Source organism: Galleria mellonella, unplaced genomic scaffold (genome assembly GCF_026898425.1).
Source record: "Galleria mellonella isolate WM207_F2 unplaced genomic scaffold, CSIRO_AGI_GalMel_v1 utg78, whole genome shotgun sequence".
In the NCBI taxonomy this organism is placed as follows: Eukaryota; Metazoa; Arthropoda; class Insecta; order Lepidoptera; family Pyralidae; genus Galleria; species Galleria mellonella.
Window position 1 is genome coordinate 6,443,913 of NW_026442151.1, and position 26,853 is coordinate 6,470,765.

General features: G+C 35.8%; 1 protein-coding gene across 5 annotated transcripts; it reads left to right on the plus strand.

Annotated features, from left to right (window-relative positions):
* Nucleotides 1-12: 12 nt before the first annotated feature.
* Nucleotides 13-26,097, plus strand: LOC128202182 (solute carrier family 2, facilitated glucose transporter member 1-like). Of its 5 annotated transcripts, none has more exons than XM_052901510.1 (13): nucleotides 20-244; nucleotides 10,659-10,759; nucleotides 12,265-12,334; nucleotides 15,211-15,357; nucleotides 16,828-16,988; nucleotides 18,189-18,313; nucleotides 19,910-20,050; nucleotides 20,852-20,989; nucleotides 21,589-21,785; nucleotides 22,614-22,826; nucleotides 23,644-23,746; nucleotides 24,768-24,936; nucleotides 25,582-26,097. In XM_052901510.1, exons 5-13 carry the CDS (start codon nucleotides 16,894-16,896, stop codon nucleotides 25,688-25,690), a joined length of 1,290 nt encoding a protein of 429 aa, XP_052757470.1. In that variant the 5' UTR covers nucleotides 20-244; nucleotides 10,659-10,759; nucleotides 12,265-12,334; nucleotides 15,211-15,357; nucleotides 16,828-16,893; the 3' UTR covers nucleotides 25,691-26,097. The 5 variants fall into 5 exon arrangements, with proteins under 5 accessions (XP_052757467.1, XP_052757470.1, XP_052757469.1 ...); XM_052901511.1 differs by lacking the exon at nucleotides 20-244 and adding an exon at nucleotides 8,245-8,476; XM_052901507.1 differs by lacking the exons at nucleotides 10,659-10,759; nucleotides 12,265-12,334 and having other exon boundaries at nucleotides 13-244.
* The last annotated feature ends 756 nt before the right edge of the window (nucleotides 26,098-26,853 follow it).

Below are 26,853 nucleotides of genomic sequence, written 5' to 3' on the forward strand. Positions count from 1 at the left end.
CAAACATCACAAACATATGAAATTCGTGTCGTGTCGTGAGTGTTACGATTTCGATATTTTATTCTTGTTCATTATAATAATTTTAAAAAGGCATGCGAGGTGCTAGCACATTGATACCAGCACGCTTTTTGACCCTTGTTGGCCACCTCTGTGTGCTGGTGACATTATTATGGGAAAGCAAACAGACTGTTCGTCATTGCACACCGAGCCAACACCACAGCTATATCCCGATATATCACACCCGGTGAGTGCAAAGACCCATTGTCTTTTTGCCCTTGTAGCTTAAAATATGTCTGTTGTTTATCACAGACACCAATTATTAATTTACAATAAACTTTTTTTTTAAGATTTTACCAAAATATGCTAATGTATTATGTTGCTAAGTTTAATAGCTAATCACTGACCCAAATATGCAATATGTAACTAGGTTTTACGAGTTTTATGAAATAAGATTATATAATCTAATATGCATTATATTATCTCAGATTTCATTTAGACTAAAACTGTTTAAAAAATCAGTTTATTACAGTAACAATATAATTACACTGGATTTATTGACAATATTACAGCAATTTATATGAACAGGTCCATACTAAAAAAAGGCCAATGGACAATGTGTGACTCTATTTCTTGTTTTGAATTTATACTGCAGATATATCACCATGACAACAGCCCATAAACATTTCATTACCATCCATACATAAGAACTGAATGAATAATAGTAATAAAGGTTTCCTGGAAGAAATCTCTTATTAGAGATAAGTTCACCTTTGTATATTATGTTTAAAATAAATTGTGCTTATTGCAGGCTGGTTGTCTTGGTCTATGGTTTTTCTTCCCTTATACCTTGCATTAACGTATTGTGTATTTTAATGAATATTATGGGGATGAAAAGGATTAGTCATCTGTTATATGGCTTTCGGTCATCTTATGACAGTTTACAATTGGGGGGTGATTTGCCACGCTGTAATATCTCGTGTATATATATATATATATTATAAGGATATTTGTTTTACCTGTATAAAACTGATTTCAAAAAAATAAGGTGAGCTTGATAAGGAATTCAGGTGTTTGATGTCACTAATAATTTCATATTCATATCATATCATTATGACAAATCATGAGTACATTATCTATGTACTATTTTTAATAATTCTAATAAGCAGTAATAGAAATATCTATAGTATTTTATAAACAGTTTGCTTCTTTTTTATACTACAACATAAGCAGGTAAGTGTTGTGGTCTGCCGGATAGTAGGTAAATGGTAGTCTAATCATCTGATACATAATAATAACCTATAATAAATTATAATAATTATTTAAACTATTAGTATATTTTCTCCTTTTGATTGTATGAATAGGGATAAAAAGCTATTAAATTAAAATCCTTTCAATAGTTTAAGTGTGATTTAACATTTCTAGATCTTTACAAATTTATTTATAACACATAAGCGAAATTGAGAGTTAAGACCAAAATAAAAAGATGGCTAAAATATGTATCACTCACATAATTTACTTTTTATATTTGTATATTTTTATTATTTGTTATTTGTATATATTATATGTTTTATAAATTGTGATCATTACAATTACAATTTTGATATTTCCTTGTGTAATATTGGTTGGGTAATATTTAGAAAACAGTCATTGGTAATTGAAGTTTAATGTTGATAAACAATGTCTTATGGATGGATTATATCAAATATCCAAATGTTTGATATAATGGTTGTCTCTATAGGATATATGCAACAAGCAAAATATTTAAGTTATTAAAAAACTACAATCAGATTTATGTACATGAATTTATAGTAGAAAGTTATGTAATATGTTAAATAAAACAAATTGTTCAATTTGCAATTAGATCTATTTATATTTATGTTATGAAAGTACTTTGATAAATTTTCACATTTTTTATGAAGCACACAGGTAGCAGAGTCTAAATTATGAAAAGGTAAACATACACATATATTTACACAAACATACATATACACATACATATATATACACATATGTACATAGTGATAAGTAATGCTCTCTTAGACGACGCTTAAAACTATATGCCGATTCCTATGGCAGACTATTCCATAGTCGAATGGATATAACTGTAAAGGAATTCCTGAGTTATTTCTTAGAAGTAATCGTACTTGAATATAAATATTCGCATGCAATTATCTAGAACAAAAAATAGGGATGACAAAATTATAAAATTAAGAATGATGGCTGAAAATAATATTACCAAAAATGTACTTCAATTGTGGTGAAACCCGTTATTTAGACATAATAATTACTGAACCGATTTTGATAACTTTTCTATGAGATGAGTCTGTAAGTATATTTTTTCATATAAAAAAGTAATTTTCCAAATTCGATACCGATATGAGGTACAAACATAAGGGTGATAACTCTACCTTCCTTTGCTTTCTTACCTACTTATCATAGATTAAATACACAGATTTATTACTTTTTACGCTGATAATATAGCTAAAGAAGGCATTGATAAACCAATGAACAATATTATATTAAGGAATCCATTTTTCCCATTTTATGGTATAATCTCAAACATAAGTTTAACACCAGATGTTTATAATAACTGCTCATTTGAAATATACATCAGATTGACTGTAGTTTGAACTGGTTAAATCCAGTTAACTGGGACCTGTGTTTGATTTACTACACCATTGTTCCACATGTGTACCTTTTACAATACGTTTGTAAGTGGCAGGGCTGATTCATTGGACGTTTGGTTATCACTTATCTGTCAATTTCTAATAAAAAGGATTAATTTTAACAAATAATTTTCCTTATAAAGCACTATACAAAATCTTAAATATGTTTTTTTTAAACACGTTTCATTTACACGTCGAAACGTTGGCAATAAAAATTTAGGTATGTAGGTACTATTTACCTGCAAATTCCTTCGTCGCTTTAAGTCCTGATAGTGTATTTAAAATATGTGGCAATAATCAGAAAATTTAAAATTAACTATACAAAATTGTCTGGTCAGCATGTTTCCTTGGATTTCTGTTCATGGATTCCTGTGAGTGGATTGACGACTTCCAAATATCCAACACAGATTATCTAGCTTTATAGGGTAAGTATAATATATATGAGAAAAGTTATCAAAATATGTAGGTATTCAGTATTAATGTAAATAAACATAATTAATAAGATATTGTGTAAAATACACACATAAAAATACAAACGAATTCAGAAATCCTTCTTTTAGAAGTCGCTTAATTTATTAAACATTTACATGGATTGAATGAACCTACTTTTTGTTTCCAATACAAAGAAAATAAAAGGGCAAAAGGTTAATTTGAATTACATATATTCACGAATATTCAATCAGCCATTAACTGTCCGTTGCTGCACATATACCTTCCTCTATTTGTTGGGCTTTGCCAATAGATGCCACGCTTGACAGGCGAAGTGGCAACCGAGCTGCTGCCTATTTCTCGAGTATTAAGTTTCCTTTGTCGCCTCTTACGACATCCACGGGAAAGAGGTGGCTCATCCTATGCCGGGATCACACGGTATATTCAACGATGTGATTAAGTAGCTATCATTAAAATTTACAAATAAAAAATCTTTTTTTATATGTATATTGTATAAGCTATAAATATATACCGTCATGAATGTGGAGGAAGCAAAAGGCGTAAGTAGTCCCGATGGTAGCAGACGTAGTGATAGTATACATGGTTTCGTGATTGAAAATGTAGTTCGTATTGAGTCTAGACTGTCTCAGAAGCCCCGAAAATAGCTTTAATTAAGGAAGGCTTTCATCTTGTTTGCTTGACCAAGCGCCTGCATTCGTGATGAATTTGTCACAATGGGCCTAACGTTCATCCTTAATTATCACCCCTCACTGGTACTCCGCAGGCGTATACAGGGTATATTCAGCTCGACCTCCTAGTAGGAAACCATTGTAATTAATTATTGTCAATTTCGTTACAATAAGCCTTTAATTTGGTTTTAATTTCGCCTATTATAGTCGTAGAATACTGACGGATCTGACGAATATTACATATAAAGATCTTACCGGTGGTTGGTCAACGTATTCCGATAGCGGAAGCGCGGTCTAAAAAACAACAGGCACCTGCCTATTATCAGTCATTTGTGGTACTTTCGAAGTTCCTCGTTTGTCCTTATTTGATACATCCTTGTTATTTCACATATTCATCTGAGAAATAACACCTGAGTCCTCAGGAATGGCAACGCATGGGTGGTATCATGGGCGAAACAGTGTACTCTGTTATGTCCATAGTACTGCTCATGTCTATAGGCGACGGTTACCACTTTCCATCAGGTGGGCCGTCAACTTGTTTGCTATTCTAAGTTGCATAAAAAAACATATCCATCTCACCGTTCTCATTTTTGCTGAGTGCAGATGTTTTTCGTATGCCACTTCCGTTCATTTTGAAAATCAATCCAGAATTGTGGGCAACCCTACAAACGATCACTGAACTCATATCCAGTGAAGTTTAGTTATATTGCAATTGTAATGCTATGTTTACCAAATACGAGGTATTATGACCAGCGTTCGATGTCATTTCTGCAATGCGTCCTCGGTTACTCGGACCGAACGGTGTCAAGTAGGTAATTTTGGCGCTTCTTTTTTGAAGTGCTTTGTGTATCTTCATGGTTTAATTATTTACAGCCAGATAGTGCGGGAAATAGAATAACTACATGAGATAAATGCATTTTGTGTTAAGTGATTGATCCGCATAACAAGATTGTAGAAACTCGATTTATGGGTTCAACTGCCTCAAGTGAGGTATGTAAAAAAAAATTACTTGTTTATTGTCAAGTAACTTAATTTCTTGTAAGTTCTTTGACGTTACATAGGTAAGTAAGGATGTAATCTTGTCATATAGACATGCTGTTTTCTAGGTTTCGGCGGAAGGTACAATCCATGTTTCAAGTTCCGGCGGCATAACGTCTGGAGGGGAAAGGGATTGTTAGTAATGGGGGTCTAAAAGTCCTATTGCCAGCAATATACTCTGTTAGGACTCTACGCGATTCACATTGGAAACCATTGTGATTAATTCTTGTGGAATTCATTACAGCAAATGACTTGATTTCATCTTCATCTATCTATCATCTTTCACTGATGATCCACTAGCGTTTACGATGATGAAACAGGTCACTTGGTTCATTGTAACGAATTTCACAATAAATCAATCATAATGATTTCCAAAGGGAACCGCTTGGAGGTCGACCTAATAGTGTATATTACTAGTAATGGGATTGCTAATCTCCATTACTAAAGAGAGCTACATTGCCAGCGAGCAACATGAACAGTTTTTATTTTTAAAAATAAATTAGAGATCCTCTACCGTGAACGAAAAAATACGAAAATATTTTTTTTCGTCCATATCCTCTACATCAGGGGTTTCTAAATTTTTAAGATAACGGACTACTTACCAAATACCTTTTATTTTATGGAACCCCATATCAAACAATTACAAATCAAAAACACTGTAATTTAAATAAAAACAAAAGCTTTTATTAGAAATATTTTAAAAGTATAATTAACTTTATAGTTTTCTTTAATTTTTTATGTGAAGAATGAAGTTGTTTCACTGCATAAATAATTTCGCATTATCTTGGTGGCTTTTTTTACGGAACCCCTAAATTTCGCGGTACTTACTTTAGGAATTGCTGTTCTATATATCTAACCGTGCGAAGCTGAGGCGCGTCGCTCGATTCTAATATGATGTTCACGTCTATAGGTGATGGTTACCACTTTCTAACACTTGATTTGCCTTGTACTCGATGCGAACAAACAGTCATCTCTAACGTTAGACCATTTTGATTTTACGAGTCTTGTTATCAATGTTATGAAGAAAGGTTTTGAAAAAAAGTAATTGCAGTTGATCATTTCAGTTATTTCGTTTATAATGCCAGGTTTACATTATTCCAGTCCAGTAATATTTCAATTTAGCGATCTAATCTACGGCTCGGCTGTGTCCTTCCAACTGGAATAAAATATTCAGGAATTTAAATCCAGGCAATGAAATTACATCGCTAATCCAATCAGTGTATAGGATTTCTCAGTTAATCCTATATATATTTCACAGTGCCTGTTTCACACGTCAGGATGTTCTCTAGAAATCTGTCTAGATTTTATTCTTCGATTCTAGAATAAGTGTATACGGGTATGCGACCCTGGCCTCCCGAGCCGCTACAGTGCCCCAGTCCTTTCCGCATCAGCAATGTCCTCCCTTCCTTTTCCTTTCCACATAAGTCCATTCCTCTTATTATTAAAAGCATTCCCAAAGAGGGTTGACGTCAGGCAGGTGGCCGGTCGTAAAACTAAGCCAAATCATTTTGTAATATGAATAAAGAATATATTACGCCGACCCCATATAATAATTGGGATAAGAGTAGGAAGAAGAAGATTTCACAGTGCCTGTTTAGATTATTTTAGTCGTTATTCAGTATTGAAGACAGACAACAGATAACGCTTAATCGAAGGGGGTCGCGGTAAGGACTGTATGATACCTAGCTGCGATGACGCTGCATATAGCGTGTCTGACCTCAATTCGTCACGCCGCGAGTGAACAATGGGCCATCTGTTTCCACGTATGCTACTCGTGTCGTTGCCATGTTCTTATTATGCACTTCCAACATACTTCAAGACCATCACTTATCGTTGAATGATCAAGTGGAAGAAATGCTCATGCCCATAAAACCAGTTCTTGTTATTCTAATTCGTGTCACTACTACACCTGTAGATTATGACGGATAAGTATGTCTATGCTTTAACAAGGATAGTGGCCATTATCACACTGTCTACCAGTGCATACCACAAAGGTGACATTCTGGAAAGTTTTGGTATGTACTTTCCACTCATCTTCTATAGTTTTCTTATAAAGTATCTACGATGTAGATACTTAGTAATAACATTGCAGTCATGCTTTTGACCTCAGTCTACGTCTGATATAAAATTACACGTTTCATTACACGTCAATGACGATGAAAAACAATTCAGGAAACTGAAGACCATTTTCTAAAAAATACATGTAAATTGAACCCTTTTCCGTGCTTAGCCTCTCATTTGGATCGTTGTGCGTATGAGTCGTGGCTAGTACAGCCATCCCAGCTCCGCCCAGAAGTACAGAAGCTTCCTGGGATCTTCACAGGCCTCATGGAGCGATCTCACCATTCCGAGGATTTCTAAACATTGGGCCCCTCAACTCGGCTTCGCTTTCTAGGATTACGTGAGAAGCTATTTTTTCGGCGTCAAAACAGCCTCGACGTAGAGGGCTGTCTGTGGCTCCCATTATGTATAAATATATGTTTAATGGGCAATGGCCCGTTATTTAATTATTAAATATATAAATAAAAGAGATCCTTTTTATAACGTAAGAATGTTTCTATATTGATAAACTTACGCAATGAATGATGACCTTTGGTTACGAAACCATTAACTCGTTCGTAGAATTATATATTTACGTTTTAATACAAATGAAATATTAGGGCATCCATTGGCTTGGATTTGGGATTTATTATACATGTACTATTTGGAATAGAGAAAAATATATATTATTTATCCCGGACAATCAACGTGTCCTGGTCATGTGAAGTCGTGGATAAAATGTATTATCTGGATAAAAGCCAGTATCCGATATGGTAATTAAAGATTGTGCTCCCAAAAAAATCGATTTCAATTGGGCCAAACCAGTTATTTTGATCTAAATACTATTGAACCGATTTTGATAAAATTTCTATGGGACCAATCTGAAAGTATATTTTTTCAGATAAAAAAAAATAAATTTTGGAATCGGTTTACAATTGACGGAAATATCGGGGTAAGAAAAACAAAGGATAAACAAAAAATCGATTTGAGAACCTACTGCTTTTTGAAGTCGGTTGAAGAGGCGTGGCCTCTTGAATCGGATGGTCTTTTTTTAAAGCGTTGCTAGGCAAATGCCCAGAGTGGGGGACCTTAACATGATGGACTAACTTCATCCTCCAACAGAAACCCACCTATAAAAGAAATTGGTCAAAATGTGGGGTGGCAAAAAGGGGGTAAATATTATTTTTGCCCATAGCGGCAAAATTGCTAGATAGACCACTGTTTCGACAAAAATAAGAATAAATAACTCAATATGTATCCACGTATATTTTATAAGGTAATATTGAACGTCGAGTACAAACAAAGCGATTCACAGAAGACGATTACAGTTGGAAATACTATTTTTGCCCGAAGCGGCAAAATTGCCCAATCGGGCTCTGTTTACAATATAAATAAGGATAATACAACGTGTAGGTGCGTACGTATTATAAGGTAATGTAAGACCCGGAGTTCAAGGTGGTTGTACACACAGAACTACATACAGAAATCGCTTGTAGTTACTGTTAGGTACTCATTAATGCGTTGCTGGGTATTGAGTTAAGTCGAGTGGAGTGTTTTAGTGAAATAATTATATTTGTGAATTGTAAAATGTTACGCCAACATGAGGAGAAAAAGGTTATTAACTGTTATTTATCTGTTTCTTCTGTGTTGTGTTTGAATGTTAATTAACTACATAATTTTTGTGTGGTAAATACATCATCATTATTATCTCAGCCATTACCTGTCCACTGCTGTACATAGATATGATGCTCTTTTATACATAGAAATGTCTAATTTCTTATAAATCTGCTTTAGCTATTGAAGTGTTTTGTCTTTTTCTATTACACTAATTTCGCAATTTAAAAGACAGTGACAAAATACTCTAATAGTTAAAGTAGACTTGTGGGACGTTTTAGTTGTTGTGAATAAGGGGGATGGAGTTTATCATAGATATTAGTTAATTATATTTTGTTTGTTAATGTCACCAGAGGGAGACTTTGTACAAAAATCGTTTGCTTGGGTACCTCTGTGTTATTTGTGTTTCTACCGTGAAGCAGTTGTGTTTGCATGGCTGTGTTTCGGTTTGAAGAGTGGGATATGGCAGTGGATTTACAGGGTACAGAGAAATAACACCTGAGTCCTCAGAATGGCAACGAATGGAGAGTATCATGGGCAAAACAGTATATCCTGTTATGTCCATAGTACTGTTCATATCTATAGGCGACGGTTACCATTTTCTATTAGGTGGGCCGTCAACTTGTTTGCTATTCTAAGTAGCATAAAAAAAGACTTCAAACACTAATCTCTACGAATGACAACGCATGAATGGTACCATAGGCATAACGTCGCATTTTGTGATTCCATAGAGCTGTCAAGTATTGGTTAGGTAGGCCATCGACTCAATTGGTACTGTAAGGTGGCGTAAAGAAAATTTGCCGCCGACTTCAAAAGAGTGTATGTTTTTTTTTGTGTTTTGTTTATTTATGTTACGCGATATCCTTGTTAATTCTGATTCGATTTTAATTCAATTTTTTTTTTAACAAATCTTGCCTTTTCTTTCGATAGAATTAATCAGCTTTTTTTTTGTTTTCTGAAGAACAAAATTGTTACTCAAAAATATATGATTTTAGTACTAGTAATAATATTGTCAGAATTATTTGAACTTAATTTAAAATAGTTCAAATAAAAATCGCCAATATATATATATATATATATATTCCTCTACGGAGGAAGTGGTCATTCCTTTTATTTAAGTAAGACTTGCATTCTTTCAAAATAAATTCATTTCATTTTTGTTGTTTTATGTGTATTTATTTATAAATATATTTACATATGTACAAAATTTTTAATAAGGTATTAACAATTACCATTAAAATCCTGTTTACATTAAACGACAAGGTTATATCTCTCTACCTTGGCGTTTTGAAATGTATCTTATAGTTACTTTGTATATAAGTTATCAATCATTCAGACTTATATGTGTCAGCTAATTATGCTACTAACTTCGGCCACGTTCGGTGTGGATAGTAGATACGATGTCTCATTATTTTTTGATTAATTTTCTTATTCTCATAAAGGTTTAGTAAAAGTTGGCAATGTATAATAAAAGAGAAAAATATAACATGTATATGTTGGAGCGAGATAGTGAAGTAGGAGACTCACCTATACAATATAAGCTTGAAGCTGATTTGGCGGGGGCATGAACTAAACAATTGCCGAGTGGGCTGTGCCCACCTCAGAGTTGATTGGTATCCATTATATACATACCTCATTTTTATTGTCGACGTCTCAGTTAATATACTCTGTGGACGAAGTCTCTGGTAAAAGTTAGTGTTATAAATGAAAGTGTGTTTGTTTATTTATTTATTTATTAACATTTATTTATTTGGTGTCTTAACGACTCGACCACACTTCATGAAATTTGGTACATGTACTATTTTGCATGGAGAAGGCCGAAAGCTTTTTTTTTAATGGGTGATAATGGAATCATAATCCCGCATGCACTAACAGTATATGCTGACGAGGCACCAGTGACGGATGGTAGGTGAGGATGAGGTTAGTTGGTTAATCGTGAGGAATTCGATAATAATTTATCACGATTTCCAGGGGGAGCCGCAAAGAGATCGAGCTGACAGGATATATTGCTAGCAATGAGGATTAACGTCCCCATTACTAATAATCCTTCTCCACCAAGGACGAAGGTTATTATTTTTCTCGGCCAGTTAACATAATTCGAATAGGCGGACAAAGTCACGGGTTAAAGCTAGTCAGGTTTTAAATGTGGGGTTGTTCAGTAACCGCATGTGCATGATTTCAGATTGGTAGCGGGCTTCGCAACTTCAATAGCCCTAGTGCTGTTGGAGATGACAACATTCGTGCTTGGGCTAACAATGTTCTCACCTACTGTCTCTTTGATTTGTATCCTTTATTAACCACTGTTGTAATGTCATGTACATATAATCATCGACAAGAAATAACTTCGTGTCGCATCACACACATACACGCACACACACGCGCACACATGCGCGCACACACACACACACACACACGCGCGCACACACACACACGCAAACACACACATGCACACGCACGCACACACACGCACACGCACGCACACACACGCAAACGCATACACATACACACACGCACACAATAAGAATGTAGTATTAAAAATAAGTATAGATACTCGATGGTGATATGGCACGTTCCTCCAACTTTTTACTTCAATGTGTGTAATCATATATAGACGTGGTACGTGGTGGTTGGTGGTGGTCTTCGGTAGCGTTCCGGCTAGAGGAATATTAATATTATATTCCTGTGTCGAAACCTTATAAATATTTTTAATCATGCATTTTTAATTTGTTTATATATAATAGTGCGCCACCTAACCTTTGTTTTTCTTTCTAGTCTCAATGTCCTCTAATCAAAGGTTGTCTGGAAGAGATTCCTTAGCGATAAGGTCGCCTTTTGTATCATTTCTCATTACAGTTAAATGTATTTACTAGTCTATAAATGATGCAATAAAGTGTAAATAAAATTTTTTTTTGGATTTTGGAGGGGCTTTCCATGTTATCATAAACAATCTACACTATACCCCTTTCTATGGTTAATATATAATAAATAGCGGTATGCGCATTAAAGTTATTAATGGTTCGAAATTTTAAATCACACACTAACATATTGGAATATTATTTTCATATTTTCATAATATTTCTGTGTCAAATTAAGTAAATTGTCAAGTGTCTAAAGATTAATATTTTTTTTATTAACCGTTCTATTTTGTGTAGTTAATGGTTTTGTCTATGACAGTTAAGAAACAATACCTAACTTTTATAATTAGTGTCATGTACATACCATATAATCATCGATAAGAAATAACTTCGTGTTGCATCATTCACACACGCACATACACGCACACATACGCACACGCATATACATACACACGCATACATATATAATTAGTGTCGATTGTGTACCATGTCCATACATATTTGATATTTTCAATTTTTTATTTTATTCTTTTATGTTATTTTTCCATCTAGTATGTTAAATCTGCTGTCTGTCTAACAACAAATTAATATTTCTCTTTTGCCATTGGTCTTATCTATGCTCATTGCAATAACACAAAAAGACTTTAACATTAGCTTCATGCCTTTTTCCCTTTAAGGTAAACAGCGTGACAGATAATCCAGAGACTGATAAATTACTAATTAGCTAGTTTATTTAAAAAAAAATTGTCAATCTTGTAGGATGTGCTTTCGTAAAAGGCCATCTTAATTCACTATGGTACTGGCAATCTAGGGTTTTTTTTTAACTAATTAATAATTTTATTTTACTAATTAAGAAAGACATATTTTACATCTAGTCAACAGATACAATGGCATTTGCATAGTACCTTTAACAATTCCTTAAGTCCACTTCAGCTATTGGTGCCCACGGTTCAGCTGCGATCGCCCTGACCTACTTTGTACTAGATGGCTGGCTGTGTGATTGGTACTGGCCGATCTTTGCCGTCTGCTCAGTGTTGCCTGCGCTCGCCGACACCCTTGTCGCTCTATTCGCCCTGTGCACGACCAAGTGGTGACGAGACTGTTATGTGGATTGAAAAAGTGACTTTTGCTTGTGTTGTGTTTACTTAAATGGCTTTTAAAAAACTTCTCAGTGTATTCGTAAGTTTGTGTGTTTTTTAAATATGCTTTTTGCTTTCCTGTGGTGATCTAGATCGGCGACTTCTAAATTGGATCTTGGAGGGTTCCGTGAAAGAGTCAGGTTTTCGAAATTCTGTGCCATTTGCCAATTCAATAAGTTTTGATATTTGGCCACGGATGTCGCGAATGTTTAGGATCCACTGACCTACGAAGTAGGTGTGGGTACTATATAGCAATATCTAGTTTAAATAATCTATATTTTTGTTACAATATACTGATCAAATAACGAATATGTTAAAAAAATATTATCCAAAACATAATATTGGATAACAGACTTTCAACATATTCGAAAATAAATATCCGACCGATATGGGCGATATCGAAATGAGTGATGACCTTTTTCCCGCCATCAATGTCCAGAGGAACTCAACATATAGATATCGGATCCGTATCCATATTACACATGCCTACTAGACATACTCCTATAATATATTTTTTCGCTATATCTTGTAATTACAATAATTATATAGTACAAGGTTGTTTGAAAGTTAATTCTAATACCATATAATAATTAATTAACAACAAAATTTGAAAAAAAATCTTTTTTTGTGTGTAGAATCTACGTAATGAATGAAATTGAGTATAGACTCAATTTTTAATCCAAACACATTCTATTAATTTTACTAATATGAATAAGAAAGATTGTAAAGTTTTTTTTTTTTATGTTACTGATATGGCAAACAAGCAAACGTCCCACCTGATGGTAAGCGGTTACCGTAGCATATGAACGCCTGCAATATCAGGGACATTACGCGCATTGTTTCAAAGAAAACTTGTCTAAATGTTCGTATTTAATGATGCTCAAATAAACGATTGTACCGATTTGAATGAAATTTGGTATTCAGACACGTCGGGTCATCTAATTTTAAATGCCATTTCCATTTGCGGCAGTCAACAACAAGCTAATTTCACCTGTAACATGTTTCTGTGAATGTTTGTATGAGAATAAGCAATGTTTCAGTGTGCAGAGTGCATGCACTGTGCATGAATAGGGCTGCCATGTCACCTAAATTGCCGACACCGGATGAACACGGCAAAAATCCCGGACATTTGAGCGAAATATGGTTTTTCCCCGGACACATCTGAAAAAATATTTTTTGTAACAAAAATAAAAACATTGTTATATAAAAACAGGGTTATTGTGGATGAATTTGTAACTAAGATTTATTTCAATTGATCGCCTACCTATAACAAAATTGAATTTCCCCTGACAACAAAAGTGTCCGGGTTATACTCGGACGCTTTACAAAAACCTCTGCCGGACGGCCCCTGGACGCCCTTCAAACTAGGACAAATCCGGGGAATTCCTTACGGATGGCATCTTTATGCATGAAATGTATTCATATTTGTTTTATAAATTAAAAGAGATATCTTTAGAAATTCCATATGCGCAGGGGTCACGCGACAGTCTTATACCTTACAAATATAATAAAATTGTAATAGGACTTGAGAGATATTCAAGAAAAATTGACATATATTTGCCCTCTATCGTTGCTTTATTGGTATTCTTAGATTATATAGATAGAGCATAGATTCTTAAAAATGGGTCAACTTTTTGTCAGTTTACATATAAATATTAATATAACATACTGCTCGTATGTACGGTACTATATTATGTATTGTAACTAAAGAGGTTTCTTCAGGGTCGGCAACGTACGCGTAATACCTCTGGTATTGCAGGTGTTCATAGGCTACGGTAACCACTTACCATCAGGTGGGCCGTATGCTTGTTTGCCACCTCAGTGGTATAAAAAAAAAACTTAATTATTCGTAGACGTATTGAAAAAAGGCTTAAATTATAATTTGCATTTAGTAATTCATATGAATTATTGAAAATGACTAAATATTTAGTATTTTATTGTGAGATATCTTCGTTTAATTGTGAACTGATTCATTTTTGCATTCCATAGAGTTTGCTCCCATATTCACATTGCCCGATGGTGTTTTTTGACGGATAATTTTGAATAATCTCTAAAGATTTGGTGCATACGTTAGGGCCGATTCTAAGACGTTGCTACATCTACCCGACTCCCCCTCTACCCCTTTAAATACGCTTATGTGGAAATCCTTAAAATTATCCTAACAATTTCGGTTCCACCCTTATTATCATGATGATGATCATGATAATAAGGCAATGATCAGCCGTCAAATGTCCATTGCTGAACATAGATCTCCCCCTATTGGGGGGTTTTGCCAGTTGTTGCTACGCATGGCAGTAGGGTTGTCAACGCAGTTAGACTGGTGATGTTTTATGAGAAACGCTGCTGCCCATCTTTCGCCCATTAAATTCCCTTAGTCGCCTCTTACAACACCCATAGGAAAGTAAGGGGTGGCCCATTCTGTACCGGTACCACACGGCAACACTCTGTATAAGGAAGATACTGCGATTGTCAGTAATGCGGACTACTAGTCTCATTGCTAGCAATATACCCTGTCAGGTCGACCTCCACGTGGTCCTCCTGGAAACCATCGTGCTGAATTTCGAGTGTATTCATCACGATGAGCTAACTGACCTGCACTATTATTCTTACCTATCATTCCTCACTGGTGCCGCTGGTGGGGCACCAGTGAGGGATATATATACTATTGGGGCAGGCGGGGTTACCATTCCATTATTATCTATTATAAAAAATATTTTAAAATTCTCTTTCTCTTTCTCAGGTAACCAATGAACACCAGCATCTGACCCAGTCGAATGAGTACAAAGCCGGATGGTCGTTTTACTTGGTACTGGCCGGTGTAGCCACCACCCTGGGGTCGTCACTGCCGGTCGGATACAACATCGGAGTTGTTAATACGCCCGCTGAGGTAATTATGAGCTTCTATTGTATATATAGATATGTATTGATATATATATATATATATATATATATATATATATATATATATATATATATATATATATATATATATATATATATATATATATATATATATATATATATATTGGTTTGAAGGGTAGAACATGGCAGTGAATTTACAGGGTACAGAGGAATAACACCTGAATCCTCAAGAATGGAACGCATAGGGGTATCATGGGCAAAACAGTACACTTTGTTATGTCCATGGTACTGCTCATATCTATAGGCGACGGTTAGTACTTTCCATCAGGTGGACCGTCAGCTTATTTTGAGGACTGACCTAGAAAAAAAGTAGAAAGTATCCGTGGTGCTTCTCCATCCCAAATGCTATGTGTATACCAATTTTTATAGATTAGTTAAGCTCTTAAGCCGACTAGCAGTACTTACAAATTTATTATGCTGAATGAAATTGAATTCCTGAAATCTGGATTGAAAACAAGAAAAAAATATTAAGTATATATGTATTTTTATAGTAACATGAATAGCAGTTGAATATTTATAGCTGTACATTGTTCTCTTAAATACTTGAAATAATGCAATTAGACAAAGTGGCATCGATGTAGTCTAGAAAATAGGTATTACTGATAATTTATACATTTTATGCAGCACAGTGAATATTGTGATGCAGTAGCTGTGGCGTGACAAACAACCTTAACATCGTTTGCACGCTTTATAGGGTATTTATACCTATAATATTTTTTTTTTATTTTTTTTTCTATTCCTTATGTATGGATTTCAGAAGGATATCAGATTTTAAGTTATATCTTTTTTTAAATGGACATAATTAAATTGTAACCCTGCCTGCGCTATAGGTATACGCTGGCGGGGCACCAGTGAGGGATGAGGGGTGAGGATGGAAAGGCAGCCAGTTAATTCAACGATAAATTAGTCACGATAGTTTCCTGAGGGAACCGCGTGGAAGTCGACCTGATAGGGTATATTGATAGCAATGAGGACTAGCCACGCCATTACTAACAATTCCTTCCTCCCAATTAGACCTTAGGAAATGTGAAAATCGTATCTAATTTGGTGCAGTAGTTTAAATTAGAATTGTACAATTTCTGAAAATTATTGTTTTGTCTTTTATTGGTCTTATATATGTATATATATATATATATATATATATATATATATATATATATATATATAAAATATATGCATAAATATCATATATTTAATAGCACACATACAAGAGAGAATGACAAAGGAAAATTAAGAGAGAACACAGAAATAGTAGGGAGGGGTAACGACAGAAATAGTACTGAAGGGAGAGGTAGTAGGATTTAAGCCATTTTTAGTTGCATAAAGATAATAAAAATCCCGTGTCCCGTATAAGCTTTACAATTCTCTTTGCTTGCTGTGCAAGGGACCTGCCATGAAAGTAGATAAATAATACTTTTTTGTTTTTTTTTTTCAGGTTATAAAAAAGTTCTGCAACGAGAGTTTCATAAGCCGGTACGATGTGAGTCTAGACGAGAAATGGATGAACGTGCTCTGGTCCTCTGTGGTCTCCATCTTTATAGTGGGAGGATGCACGGGTTCCGTACTCGGCGCCATACTCGCCGACAAATTGGGCAGGTATGGTGTACTTGTTTTTTTATAAAAATTCATCGTTCTTGTAAAGGGCATAAGAGTCCTTAGTATTATAAATGTGAAAGTGCGTTTGTTTATTTATTACCTCTTAAAGTTCTAACGGCTCGAAGTCTACTATATTTGATGGACATAGGCTACTTTTATCCCGGTCAATGATCATATTACGGTAAAGCCGACGAAGTCGCGGGTAAAACTAGTATTGTAAATGAGTTTGTTGTACAATAAATATCGTGAGTCGTGAGTCATAAAAAAATTTATACTTGAAACAAAGAACTGTGTGTCTGTACTAAGGGCATTATACAGTAGAAGGAGTTTTCATACCTAATATTTACCAGAGGGAGACTGTACAAAAGTCGTTTGCTTGGGCACCTCTGTCCCATTCGTGTTTCTACCGTGAAGTAGTTGTTTTTGCATGACTGTGTTTCGGTTTGAAGGGTGGGGATATGGCATTGAATTTAAAGGGTACAGAGGAATAACATCTGAGTCCTCAGAAATGGCAACGCATGGGGGGTATAATGAGCGAAACAGTATACTCTATTATGTCCATGGTACTGCTCATGTGTATAGGCGACGGTTACCACTTTCCATCAAGTGGGCGGTCAGCTTGTTTGTTATTCTAAGATGCATAAAAAAATGAGTTTGTTATAATAAATATCGTGAGTCGTGAGTCATTAAAAATTAAATACTTGAAACGAAGAACACTTTGTATCTGTACCAAGGGCACTATACTGTACAAAGAGTTTTCATACCTTTTATATTAATTTTTTTTTAATTTATGGTACTTTTTTTTTAATGGGTGATAATGGAATAGTAACCCCGCCTGCGCTATCGTGTGCGCTGGCGGAGCACCAGTGAAAAATGATAGTTGAGGATGAAGCAGGTCAGTTGGCCCATCGTGACGAATTCAACAAGAATCGTTCACAATGGTTTCCAGGGGGAACCACGTGGAGGTCGACCTAATATTGCTAGCAATGGGGCTGTCAAACTCCATTGCTAACAATCCCTTTCCCCCCCAAACTTTATGGTACTAAAATTTTTTGTCTAGGATTTTTTTAAGATCCTTATAATGAATACCAACAATAGTTTTATAAAATGGAATTCGTTAATTAAAATGCTGTGTTAATTTATATATGTTTGGTTTTGTATTAGTCTATGAAAATATTGTTTTTTTTTTTTTTGTTGCAGAAAGAAAGCTACGATTGTTACCAGCGTATTGTTCTTGTTTGGTGCCTTATGTTTCATGGTGTGCCGCGCCGCGAACTCTGTAGAATTGCTCATCCTCGGAAGGTTACTGGTTGGTCTGGCGGGTGGTGAGGAACAATATAAATATTTATTCAGTGTAAAAGTACCGGGAATTAAAAAAAAATTAACACTAAAATGTGCTTTGTTGCTTTTGGGTCTCTTTCAATACAGGTATGTAGTGGGGTCGACCACAGTTAGGCTTTGGTTAGGGTTTAAGAGGGACGCTCCTGTTCATCCCTTGACCGTTAACTTCCCTTAGTCGCCACTTACTGCATCCACGTGAAAGCAAAATGTGGACCATTCTATGCCGGGACCACATGGCAATTTCTGGTCTTATCTATCTCTTAATCTAATAATTTAATTTGTTTAAAAAATATTATGGATTTCTTTATGATATTAAATTGAATTAATTTTAGAGATAAGTTTAAAAAAATCCACCTGAGAATTGACTCCATTGCTTGATACAGTCCCCTGTATATTTTTCGTAAGCTGATTGGGACATCTACTTCTTCAACAAATTTATATGCCCTTTAGATCGATTCAACGCTTCTTTCTTTCTTAATATGGCAACTTTATTAGTCTATGTTTGATGTACGTAGAGTGATGCTCTCTGGTTGCTGTCTAGTAATTGTAAGAAAAGAAATATGTCGCCTATAATGCATTGTATAATTTAAATATATTAATAAATATATAAATATGAATAATGTGTCTAAATATAACAATAAATACACTGCTAAATTACTTCAAAATAAAAAAAAAAGAAACTGTAAGAAATAATGAATCACAATAAATCTTTTACATCGTTTTCAATGATGAGCATGAAAATTTCGTATGGTATTCACGCAAAAGTTACCCTATTTTTACACAACTATTCAAAATAGGAGTGTAATGTTTTCAGGTGTATGTCTTTCTTTATTCCACCGTAACTTCAAAATTCATAAATGATTTTTATTGTCAGATTTCATATAACATTTCGAGTGGTACTGGCTATAAATTATTTGAAAAAAGAGTAATCAGTATGGCGGCTGTATGGCGCCATTTTCAAATGTGGAAAATTTTTGGCTTTGCAATTATGTTTTTTAATTCCCTTTTTTTTAATAATTAAAGTTTGTGTTCAAATAATACTTCGATAGAAAAATCTCAAATCAAACATTTAAAAGTGTAGGCAACAAAAACAGCTACTGTGATCCCATTAAGTGACAGATAATAATTAAATTTCGCGCTATAGCCTATCACAGTTTTAGTTAGGTTTTTTTTTCAATGGATGATAATGGAATGGTAACCCCGCCTGCGCTATCGTTATATAACGCTGGCGGGGCACCAGTGAGGGATGATAGGTGAGATGAAAGGGCAGGTCAGTTAGCTCACCGTGATGAATACACCAGGAATTCAGCACGATGGCTTTTAGGGGGGACCACGTGAAGGTCGACCTGATAGGGTCTATCCCCCTGCTTTATTTGGGTTAGGTTAACTCAGAACAATAATTCAATCTACGTGTGTTACATACATTCTAAAAAAATATTAATTCTCGGTACATACTCATAAATACCAATATTTGTATTGTGCGGGAATCGAACCCGCGTGCAAGTTCTTCTTTATAAAATTATAAATGTATTTAAACTTCAAAACCAAAATATACAAAATAACAAAACAATTTGTTACAGGTTTAACAACAAGTATAGTGCCAATGTATTTAACAGAACTGGCTCCACTAAGTCTGACAGGCGCTATGGGTGTCGCGTGCCCCATGGGGGTGAATGTTGGAGTCTTAGTGGGACAAGTTATGGGGCTTAAGTTCCTATTGGGTATGTTTAATTATTTAAAATCGTATTAAAGTTCTTATTTTGAAAATATTCAGTCTTATTTGAAAATATTTTGAAAATTTTTTATTTTAAAAATATTCAGTCTTCAGGATAAAAGTGCCCACGCAAACGACTTTTGTACAAAGTCTCCCTCTTGTATGTTAACCCCAGATTGTAATCTCTAGTGAAAACTTTGTTACTTTTTTTTAAACAATACATTAATAAAAAAAAAAAGTAGGTATTCCATAGAGATTACAGTATGAGGTTATTTAAAAAGGGTATCTTTAGGTTTCTTCAGGGTCGACAACGCGCACATGACACTCCTAGTGTTACAGGCGTCTATAGGCAACAGTGATCGTTTACAATCAGACTTACTGTATGATTGGAGGGAGAGGGAGACTTTGTACAAAAGTCGATTGCTTGGGTACCTCTGTCCCATTCGTGTTTCAACCGTGAAGCAGCTGTGTTTGCATGGCTGTGTTTCGGTTTGAAGGGTGGGATATGGCGTGAATTTACTGGGTACAGAGGAATAACATTTAAGTCCTCAGGAATGGCAACGCATGGGAGGTATCATGGGTGAAACAGTATACTCTGTTATGTCCATGGTACTGCTCATGTCTATAGGCGACGGTTATCACTTTCCATCAGGTGGGCCGTCAGCTTGTTTGCCATTCTAAGTTGTATAAAAAAAAATTATTGGCACCTTTCTGGTTTAAAAAAAAATTATGTTTTTTAGTCTTTCACGAATGGATTAATTGTTACAAATTTCATATTTATAATATTGATAGGATGTTTTGTTTACAGGCGGTGTCGACGACTGGCCCTACCTTCTGTCCGTCTACGCGTTGCTAGTCATTTTATGTTTACCAATATTATTTATGTTGCCAGAAAGTCCAAAGTATCTTTATGTAGTTAGGAAGAATGAAACTAGCGCTATTAATGGTGAGTTTTATGGATTTATTTATTTATTATTATATGATTTGTTAACTCTCCACTGTTTAACGAAGGCCTTTCCAATAAAGGGAGTTTTGCTGGTAGTTGCCACGCTTGGTAAGTGGGTTGGCAACCGCAGTTATTCCCCTTATGGGGGAGGTCTACGTCCAGCAGTGGACAGTTAATGGCTGATACAAAAAAACTTGAATATATTTGAATGTAAGTTTGTTTATATATTATTTTAATTTTTTTTTTTATGCAACTTAGAATGGCAAACAAGCTGACGGTCCACCTAATGGAAAGTGGTAACCGTCGCCTATAGACATGAGCAGTACCATGGCATAACAGAGTATACTGTTTCGCTCATGATACCCCCCATGCGTTGCCATTCCTGAGGACTCAGGTGTTATTCCTCTGTACCCAGTAAATTCACGCCATATCCCACCCTTCAAACCGAAACACAGCCATGCAAACACAACTGCTTCACGGTTGAAACACGAATGGGACAGAGGTACCCAAGCAAACGACTTTTGTACAAAATCTCCCTCTGGTTATTGTTATATTTGTGCTATTTAACATAAATAAATTTCTAATTTGTACCAATTCAGAATTGAGCCGAGTCCGTGGCGTGTCGGCTAGCATTCTCACGGATGAGGTGGACAGCCTGCGCGAGGAGTCGCGCGTGGAGGTTGCCGACGATGACCACTGGAGCATGTTGCGGCTGGTGATGGAACCGCGACTTCGGCTGCCTCTGCTGCTCGCCTGCTCCATGCAGGCTGGGCAGCAGACCAGCGGGATCAACGCTGTGAGTAGCCAGTTAGCTATTCTGCTGAATATGAGCCTTTCCTATAAACTACCATAAAGAACGCTCCTGAGACATCTGCATCCACTGATTCCCTACAATGTATTTGAGATTATCACTCCATGTAGTGGGAGGGAGGGGGGGGGGATTCTCCTATACTGCGTGTATGGAGTCTCCACTCAAGACCTTTCTTTCTTAGTTTGCTATTGTTTTAGGGAAATTTACAATGGTGAATTTACTAGCAGGCTGAGTAGGCTGAAGGTTAGTACGGCATATTTGAGGTAAATTTTTTTAATCAATATTTTTTTAATTAATATATGATGCCTTCAGGCGTCGCCCGATCACTCCACCGCCCCTTACGGCTGGTACTGGGTAAGTCCAGGGCCGGCCTTAGCCTACCTGGCGTCTTTGGGTCGATTTTTGACGGTGCCTCAATATGGACAAAAAAACTCACAGACGATCCCTTGTTTAGTCTAAACTGATTCTATGACGCTCTTCTTATGACTTGGTATTCTTCTTTGACTCTATATGAAGATGTATGTAATACACAGATTTTTTTTATGGATGATAATGGAATGGTAACCCCGCTTGCTCTATCGGTATACGCTGGCGGGGCACCAGTGAGGGATGATAGTTGAGAATGAAAAGGCAGGTCAGTTAGCCCACCGTGATGAATACACCTGGTGTTCATCACGATGGTTCCGTGGTCCCCACGTGGGGGTCCATCTGACAGAGTATATTTCTTATAATGAGACAGTTCGAGTTACTAATACCCCCCCCCCCCCCTATAATACACAGTTGTAAGTCGTGTATTATTTATAATGTCTCCAGGTGTTCTATTACTCGCAAACGATCTTCAAACAAGCAGGCCTGTCGGAGGCGAACTCTCAGTACGCGACCATCGGGTGCGGCGCGATCAACGTGTGCACGGCGGTGCTGATGCTGCACTTGTTGCCGCGCCGCGGCCGCCGGCCCCTGCTGCTCGCGTCCGTGCTCAGCGCTGCCGTCATACTCGCTGTACTCGCCGTCACTATGATATATATTGTGAGTGCTACTACGAAACGAGAAAAAGGCTTCACCGTGGGTGTATTTAAAGGAGGGGGGGGGGATAGCGGTTGGGCCGTGCCCACTGGGTACACATATATATATACACACACACACATATACCAGTATGTATGTATATATATATATATATATATATATATATATACATATATATATATATATATATATATATGTATGTATATGTGTGTGTGTGTGTTATATATATAATGAGTAGGGATAATATATTATTATATGTATCACATCTCCCATATTTAGAACTAACAAAATTTTTCATCGTGCCTCCCACCAAATTGTTTATAATTACTCCTCTCCATTCAAAGGTTACCTGGAAGAGATCGCTCTTAGCGATAAGGCCGCCCATTGTTTTCTCATTGTGATTATTTCTTGTAATTATTTATATTTATAATAAGTTTACTATCGTAATCTTTTGGAGAAAACAATAAAGAGTATTTATCTATCTATTTTAGTTACAATATCTACTAATACTGGTCCTATAACGAATATGTTAAAAGTTTCGTAAGCTTTAACTTACATGTAATTAGAGCACGGGCTCGAGTCAGGCTCATGATCACGTCGCAGTCACTCATAACTAAGGGTTACGAATTGATCTCGAAACTAGTCGAGCTTTTTTGATTTTATTAATATAAAATTGATTGACATGTCTGGGATTGCACATACTCCTGTATTAAATCCCTCACTCCCTCTTAAATACGCCTATAGGTGGAAACAGTCTAACTAGTCTAGTGTCTGTGCTGCCCTGCAAAACATTGATGTCATGGGTTAATTTATTTTGCAGAATATGCTATCGTGGATGCCCTACGTGTGTATGGTGGCCGTGCTGTCGTATGTTCTAGTCTATGGGTTCGGTCTTGGGCCCATACCATATTTTATAGCTTCAGGTAGTAATATTTAATTTTATTATTTTTTTTTTCATGTAGTCACGTTATAGACATAGCTATATTATATAAACGACGTAAAAATCTCAATAAATAACTGAAATGTTTATTTAACCAGAGGGAGAGTTTGTACAAAAATCGTTTGCTTGGGTACCTCTGTCCCATTCGTGTTTCAACCGTAAAGCAGTTGTGTTTGCATGACTGTGTTTCGGTTTGAAGGGTGGGTGGGATATGGCGTGAATTTATAGGGTACAGAAAAATAACACTTGAGTCCTCAGAAATGGCAACGCATGGGGGGTATCATGGGCGAAACAGTATACTCTGTTATGTCCATGGTACTGCTCGTGTCTATAGGCGACGGTTACCACTTTCCATCAGGTGGACCGTCAGCTTGTTTGCCATTTTAAGTTGTATAAAAAAAAACGATTTTGAAACCTGTTTGTCGTCGATATAACAGCTTATTTGTAATCTTTATAAGGTAGAACATACTTTTACTATTTCTACATCGTCATCATCATCTTATCAGTTATTAACTGCCCCCTGTGGAATATAGACCTCCCTCTTGGGGGGTTTTTCCTGTATTTGTCCTGCGCAACCGCAGTTAGGCTTTTGTGCCGTTTCAAGAGGGACGCAGCTGTCCATCCCTCGAGTATTAAGTTTTCTTAATCGCTTCTTACGATATTCACGGCAAAGGAACAGCTCATTCTAGGCGTGGACTACGATGGACAATGATAATATTATTTCCATTTATTTTCTCTAAAATCTAATTTAATATTAAAAAATTATTATTTTTGTGTTTGTTTGTTTATGTTAAAATTGAAAAATACTTATTCGATATTAAAACATTTACCATAGAAAGCTACATTATTAGTAACTTGGATTGTATTTTGTTTAAATAAAACTATGCGAAGGGTTGCCAGTATCAAATAAAGAGACTCAACAGGCGTCTAGATTTAAAAAGACACATCTAATGTGATTAATAAATGCCCCCTACAAATAAACGTTAATATTTGATACTGAACAGAGATCTTCGAGGTGCCCCCGCGTCCTGCAGGCATGGCTTGGGGCTCGCTCGCCAACTGGGGAGGTAACTTCCTGGTGGGCATGTCCTTCCCCACAATGCGAGAAGCTATCGGGCCCTACTCCTTCATCGTCTTTTCTGTCATCACGGCAGCACTCTACGTCTTCCTAAAGTGAGTATATCGTTGCTGATTTATTGGCACTAGTATTTTTTTTTAATGGGTGGAAATGGAATGGTAACCCCTCCCGCGCTAATGGTACACACTGGCGGGGCATCAGTGAAGGATGACAGGTGAGAATGCAAAAGCAGGTCAGTTAGCCCATCGTGATGAATACACTAGGGATTTAGCACAATAGTTTCCAGGGGAGACCACGCGGAGGTCGACCTGACAGGGTATATTGCTAGCAATGGGATTTGTAGTCCGTTTTACTAACAATCCCTTCCCCTCCCTGGCACTAGTGTTATTCGTTCGAGGGCGGCGCCTCCTGGTGACAAGTTTTTAAATCTTGGCTGGTTTATTTGCATCTGATAAGCACTTCAGTAGGTGTAATAGAAATCATTACCATATTTTTTAGCTTTACACAAAGACATGTCTGAATACCCTTAGACATATTTTTGTGAAACTTTTTTCGAATACTAGGGAGGACGGTCACGACTCCCCTTTCCCCCCTGTTCCCCCAATACGCCCATGATATTTATTAAGAAAAAGTAAAAACATAAACACACAATAGCAAACTTGACACTTCTGTCACATGAGAAGATAACAGAAACTTATAATACCTGTTAGATAATCGATTGCCAATTATTCACTTCACAGAATCTATTTCCCGGAGACACGCGGTAAAACACCGAGTCAAGTGTCGCAACTGTGCAGCCGCGGCTTCCAATCTCGGCCGCACAATACCCCCGGCCTTACTGGAATATGACACCGTTCGGCCCGTGCGGCCGCCGAGTACAGACGAGTGGGACACTGGCGAATTTATCTGTTTGTGGAAAATAATACGTAATGTCATCTCTGTAAGATATAATTTAGAATGGCAGTTATTCATAAAAACGTCAAACTTCTAATCAACTGCTGTGAAATGCTTTGTCTCTTTCTTTCAAGTGGAATTCGATAGAGACAAAGAAATAGTGGTAGGAGATTACGTTTTTGTGAATAACAGTTCTTTTTTACCTCACTTAAAAGCGGTTTGTGATGGTTATATTAAATATGTTTTTCATATATTATTCCTTAATAAATTGTAAACACCAAGTAATATTTTAAAGTACTAATTAGAAGCACAAGGTTATAATGTTATAGTAAGTCTAGTATTCCTCATTTAATAGCCTAAAATTCCGCAAGTTTTTAAATCTTGGCTGGTTTATTTGCATCTGATAAGCACTTCAGTAGGTGTAATAGAAATCATTACCATATTTTTTAGCTTTGACTTTTGCAAGTATAAGACTTTTTATTGAAACTTGGTTTAAATGAAAAAATGAAAAGTTTGAAAGAATGAGCTAAAATATAATACAATGCACCTGGATTATCTGCTTTAATTTTATTTAATAGTAATCATGATGAATTTGGTAAATTCATCATGCTTTTTTGATAAGATCTATACCAAACAGAATATTATATATCTATTATATCCAAAGGTTGTCCGGAAGAGATTGCTTAGCGATAAGGCCGCCTTTTGTATCACTTCTCATTAATATTTACTGTATTTGTTATTTCTCTTGTTACTTGGTGCAATAAAGTGTAAATAAATAAATAAAAAAATTATATTCTATACTCTGTAACTTATGGTTGCTTATAAAAAATGGTTGTAATTAAGGATTGCCAGCATTTAAAGTTTTGCTGTAGATGATAGTGCTGTAATTATAGGAAATTTGTTTTTTTTTTTAAACCTACACTAAATGGAAGTTTATTTTTTTTTCCTATATGGAAATATAAGGGTTGCTATTAAAAAAATTTGTTGCCATCTGGCAATCCTTACTAGCGGGTGGGTAACTGAAAACGGGCAACCCATGTCCATTGTTTTATATTTCAGCTTATTTTTCATTTAAACAAATTTTCAATAAAAGGTCTTCCAGGAGTCGGCGGCGAGAT